General features: G+C 33.4%; 1 protein-coding gene across 2 annotated transcripts in view; it reads right to left on the bottom strand.

Annotated features, from left to right (window-relative positions):
• Positions 1–32: 32 nt before the first annotated feature.
• The window catches only part of LOC126733454 (RNA-binding protein 26), a 53458-nt gene continuing 47149 nt past the window's right edge, over positions 33–6341 (bottom strand). For both annotated transcript variants that reach the window (XM_050436767.1, XM_050436768.1), the window contains one exon: positions 33–673. In XM_050436767.1, coding sequence (XP_050292724.1) covers positions 596–673 — 78 coding nt within the window. In that variant the 3' untranslated portion in view covers positions 33–595. The remainder of the gene's footprint in view (positions 674–6341) is intronic.

Raw genomic sequence — 6341 nt, 5'->3', positions numbered from 1 at the left:
ACTGAACGTCTAACGAATTTCTTTTATAAATATTTGTGTGTGTGTATTTTTTTTTTAATCTATATATGCCCCAAATTTATTAAAAAATACATTTTTTCTTATCTTTTCTACGAATAATTGTTTTTTAGATAATATTTTTTCAAGTTGTTTTTTTGTGTGTGTTTTTTTTTCTAGTTTAGGGCTTTTTCTTTTATATCTTTTCATACCAATAAAGAACATTTGTACAGTAAAATTTGCCAAAAATCCAGGGTGCAATATAATAAAACCACCACGGCATCAAATATTCCATCAAGCCAGCGGATGAAACAATATATTTAAAAACGACCCCGGATTTTTGGCTTACACAGCTCGAAAATGCATTTAACAACAAGAGCTAAAGAGAACTTAAATAAAATAAATTCAGCGGTTAAATATATGATTAATTACAACATGGCCTTTTAAAAGAAAAATATTAAACACCCCCTTTTTTTTTAAATCATTCAAACGGAATATCTACAATAAGCTGTTTTTGACTGTTGACTCAAAGGAGAAAATAAAGGCAACAAGGGTAAAAATAATGACTAAGCGATATAAAAAGAATATTTTATCAATAAAACTATCGACGCCAAGAACGGTCTTCTTCATCTTCGTCCTCATCATCTTGCAGGAGGGCCTCTTCCGTTTCTGGACACAACTACAAAGATTTTATTATTATTAATATTAATAGTAATTAACTGGTTAGACAGGGTGTCCCATTTTGGGTACTTTTGCGGGATATCTCCGTGATTTTTCGAGATAGAGAGTTGCAGTTTGCGCGACACTTTGCTACTTATTCGTGAAACTAAAGATGCCCTCAACAAAATTTTCTTAGCCCTTTTAGTTTTTAAGATACAACTTGTTTTTTAAAACGAAACACCCTGTATATTTATAGTTCATAATATTGGCCTTTTTTTTTAACTTTTCATAGATATACACACAACCTTCTTTATCTCTAGCCACGAACATCATCACATCGACAACATAGCCAATCGATCGACGCCGCCATCTTGGAAACCCCATATATTAGTAGATAATCGCAGCGGTTTCCGTGGGTGTTTACCTCGTTTCTCTGTTAAAATTCCGGATTTTTGTGCTTAAATTTAAATTACTAACGTTAAGTCTCAATTTTAAAAACCTACTCTAAGTTCTAGTTATATTGTTTAATGTGGCTTTTGCGTAGTTATTTAAATAATCGAACATAAAAGTCGAACAAAATTTATCGGCCGGCTAGCTAAATGACGTTTTAAAAGTGGGTTTTTTATTATTGTGTGTTTCTTGGCTTTCTTGATTAAAATTGTTTTGTGACTTGTATTTTGAACTTGTGGTAGTTCATTTATTTGGTTAGTCTGTGGATAATAATATATTGCTTTATAGCTTAATATACATAGGGAGAAATATGGAAAATTGGTGTAGGTATTTGTCTCCCTACTTGTAAACAATATGTGATAAGTAAGTAGTTTAAGTCAGGGTTAGGAGTTGTAGTAGCCGGTAGTAGGTAAGTTTATATAATATTTGTGTAATATTTGTACATTTTTAACATGCCAAGTCCATGCTGTGTCCCTGGATGCAGGCGAGGGAGCTAAATCGGTGTTTGGTTTTCCTAAAGATGAGCAAATTAAAGGTAAATGGCTGAAAGCAATTCCTAGAGACAACTGGATTCCTACTAAGCATTCTGTTGTTTGTGCTAAGCATTTTGCCCCCACTGACATCATTCGGGAGGATATTTATCTTTTGCCAAATGGCACAACAACAAAAATACCTACTAAAACTCGATTAGTGCCTTCAGCAGTTCCTCAAATTTTTCCAAATTTATCTGGATATCTTTCAAAAAAGGTTCCTCTCCCTCGAAAGAGTCCAGAAGAAAGAAATAAAGAACATGAACATCGTCTTGAACTCAACAATCTTGAATTTGAACAATCAGATCTTATTACAAATTTTCATATGATAATAAATAATTATCTTAAAAAAATTAATATTTCAGAGTTGTGGAATGTAAAAATAGTTGATAATTTAAAAATATGTTTTTACACCTTAAATTTGACTAATACTTGTTTAAAAATCACTAATCAAGCCATAGTAGAGAGCGACATGAAAGTAAAAGTGTTTATAAATAGGAATGAACTGACCCATATTGACCTGAAATGGATTTTACCTTTTGAATTGACACTAAATAGGTGGTCTCAGCTAGAGAATTTGTTGTCTAGATATAAATCTCCTAGCTGTGAACCATCAGCTCAAGAATCACTTAGCGATATTCTTAAAAAAAGCGTAAATTGCTTAAAGAGAGGCATTATTTTAATTAATAATAATTATGATTTGGAATCAGCCTCGGAATTAGCCAATTGTTATAATAATGAGGACTCGAATGAGGACGTATCTGAGAAAACTAACAATCGTTGTAACAGGCTTTTACTTTTAATTGATCAAATAAACCTCCTGTCAAAGCATAAACGTTATTCACCATCAACCATTGTGATGTCTTTTATGTTATATACTTCCTCGTCTTGCACTTATGAGATGTTGAGAGACTTTTTCACACTACCCACTAAAAGACACTTGCAGTACCTTTCATCCAGTATTGATGTATCACCAAATACTAATAATGCAAAACTATTCTTTGAATTTTATAGAAGTATCAAAGGTATCAAACCGATATCAAACATATCTACCTATAAAAAAATATGTAATATAATGTTGCCTTTATCGATAATTATTCGTTTTGGTCTCCTGTCAAAAAACTGGTTGCCATCCACCTGCTATTTCCATTCTTTGACTAGTCAGAAGCTGGCTTTTTGACAGGTGACCAAAACGGATTATAGATGGAGGCAACCATATCTACGTATATTTACTTTAAGAAAACTGATAATATGCTTTGATCTGCCCTGTATACTGGCTATTTTGTGTTCAAAATCACCCAATCTCATACTTATTTCTGTAAGTGTTTTTGACGACATTTTTGATGATAGGTACTTAACTTTCAATTTAAAACAATCATTGTTTCACATTTATTATGTACCACACTGTATAATATGTAATAATTCAGCCTTTGCATGTTAATTTATAATTTAACACTTTGTATCCACCATTTATTTACCATGTAGAATTATTATTCAAAAAAAGCCAAAAAAAATAAATTTGATCAATAATAAGTAAACATCCAGAGGTAAATTTTTTTTTTGTTGTATAAATTGGGATATAATCTTGATATTATGAAAATAAAGTTAAAAAATCATATCAAATCTATTTTCCAATGAATAGCATAATGCCTTCAACAAAACGGGCATTTCTGTTAGTAAAAAAAACTTAAAATCATTGCCGAGTCCCGTTAAATACGGCTATTAAATCGATCCGGAAGCATAAGCGGTTCGCGGTGTTGCCTTGCGATGTTCGCGGCTAGAGTAAAGATGGCTGTGATATACAGATCGTGTTATCGTGAGCTACGTATTACCCAAAATAATGGCAACACCGCTTGGTTGCGGCTTGCAGGCGGCGGAATTTTTCGTTTTTATTTTTTTAACCGGGAGTCAGCAGACCTCACTTTGCTGTGTTACTGCACGTTGCATTAATAATTTTTGAGCGTTATTTTCGTGTTTTTTTACTATGGCTGTTTATACCGCTTCCAAAAGAGTTCAACTAATTAAATGGTTTTATGGAGGCAATTCGGAAGTACAATGTAGAGATTTGTTTTCAGTGACATTTGAGAATAGACCGATTCCTTGTGCAAAAAAGGTTTTAAATGTGATTACAAATTTTGAGACATCTTTTTGTCTTCAAGATTGTAAAAAATGCCACACAAACCGTCAAGAACCACCTGTTGAAGTGGTCCAGGATATAGAACGGCGGGAAGAAATGGTTTGCAGTACCCTAGAACTTGATTCGACACGGTCCACTAGAAGTATTGGAGAGGAACTGGGAATGAGCAATAAAACTGTTGCTCGTATCTGGAAAAAATATGGGTACAAATGTTTCGAGTATTCAAAAACTCAGGAAATATTTCCTGAAGACCAGTGGCGAAGAATGGAATTTTGTGAAACCATGATGGAAAAGGCAAATGAAAACGAATATTTTTTTAAAAATATTTTGTTTCCTGATGAATCTTCTTTTCCATTACATGGCAAACACAATCCTTCCATTGTCGTTATTGGTCTCAGGAAAACGAGCACAGAAGTTTTCAGTTTCGTACCCAGTATCCTCAGAAATTGCATGTTTGGGCAGGTATTTTGGGCGACAATGTTATAGGGCCATTTTTTATTGATGGCACTTTAAACCTTGAGTTGCTGCAAAACCAAGTTCTTCCTGCCATTCAAATCCTACCTTATGTAGACCTGGGATCGGTTTATTTTCAGCAAGATGGCTGTCCTGCTCATAACGCGGCTAGGGTAAAAGAATTTTTAACAAATACTTTTCCTAACCGCCTTATTAGTGGGACTGGCAATATTAAATGGCCTCCTAGATCTCCAGATTTGTCTCTAAATGACTTTTATCTGTGGGGTTACCTTAAGTAGACCATTTACAAGCATGAATTTAGTAGGCCGACAAATTTAGAGGAGTTGCGAAATAAAATTGTCGAAGGTGCCAATTCCATTTTACCTGAAACTCTTTTGGAGGTGCGAAATGGCTTTTACGATAGGTTAAGTTTTTGTTTAGCGAAAGAAGGCGGTTTATTTGAGCCTTTTATTTAAAAAATGATATGTTGTTAAGTTGGTTTATTAGAGTTTTATTTCTGATTTTTTATTATATTTTTATCAAAGTTGATATTTTATTTTTTATTAGAATAACGCTTTAATTTTCATTATGCAAAACACAGCATATTAAACATTTTAGGATTACAATTCTATGCGGGTTTTACACATCGTCATATGTCTGTCAAACCCGCATTAGAATAAATATTTTAAAAATGCCTGAATTCTCGCGTTTTTTTTCGAGGTATAACCAGATAAGTCCTATACTAAATTATTGGGAATATTACTGGGCATCTGAAACCGAGTTCTACGACATCGCTAGGGTGTCCCGATTTTTTATATATTGAAAAAACTTCAAGAATCGCGATAATTTAGAAACTCAACTTTTTGACACATAACTCGCTCTATCTCAAAAACCGCTCTAGCTACTAAAATGATTTTTTTTTTAATTTTTAAACGCATTTCTTTGCGCACATATTGTAATAGAAAAAATTGAGGTAGTGTTTTTTTTTGTTATTCAAAAAATTTTAAAAATGTGCTGGTCGCCGTTTATGGAGATACTTTTTTCAGCAATCGAATAACTTTTTTATTTAAAGGAATTTTACCATATAGTCTGCGAAGAAAATGTAGCAGACACATTAAAAAAGTTTTTAAAAGAAACTGCAACCATTTATCTCTAATAGATTTTGAGTTATCGATTTTTGAATTCGGAGCCCAAATCGCAAGTGATCGCGTGCCAACTGAAGAGGGATTTATTCCACTCTTCGAGGGTTGTAGTCACAGACAATTTCTTTTTTTTACTAACTGTACTTTATTGTACTGTACTTAATTTAACTGCACTTTTTACTACTGTAACAGTCTGTTCAGTTCAGGTACTAGTTCAGTAGTACGTTTCTGTCTGACGTGCCGGTTAGTGATTTCGATGTAATACGATTTTATAATTAGGATTTGGATTAAATAAAAGGCAGAAAATAGGGTTGACAAGGGAAACAAATTCTAAGAAAATGAAAAAAAAATAGTCGGAGTGACGTTCTGAGGATAAATCGTAATGAGGGTAGTTCTTATGGACGGTTTGCTTCCATGCACTTGCTGCACGTAAAACTTTTCTCCATAAATAAAAGGCACTCGTTACATTAGTTTTTTACTTTCCAAAATTTAGTATATTTCCGATTCCGAATCAGATATTTCATTTTCAAAATTAATTTTAATGCTGCACGATTTGCATTTGCATTGGCAGCAACACTTCAAGCCATGTGTTACACAAACACATCGGGCGGTGAAGCCTCTGTCGGAACAGCAAATTGATAGAGCACTTCGAAGATTTTCCGGTACAGGTTCTTTCGTGGTTAATATCGGAGTCCAATATTTGGGGTACTTGTATAGGTTTTTCTACAGGCAACATGAAATTTAAGTTTAATCCTACCATCCAAAATCTCCTTTTTCATTTCCATAAATTTTTTCCCGCAAGTGTCCTTTCTTTTTTCTGCTGCCTGAAGTATTGTCTCCAGGCCGGTTTTGGTAGGATTCTGAACTACCAAACTATCGCCTTGGTCTACAGATTTGCCACACAAAAAATACATTTCACATCCATCTCTTCAATGTTTAGAACCACTCATTCACTATATTATACTAACTAAAACA

This window comes from Anthonomus grandis, chromosome 2, assembly GCF_022605725.1.
Source record: "Anthonomus grandis grandis chromosome 2, icAntGran1.3, whole genome shotgun sequence".
Classification (NCBI taxonomy): domain Eukaryota; kingdom Metazoa; phylum Arthropoda; class Insecta; order Coleoptera; family Curculionidae; genus Anthonomus; species Anthonomus grandis.
Note: the sequence above shows the minus strand (reverse complement) of the source record. Positions and strands in the feature narration are given on the sequence as shown.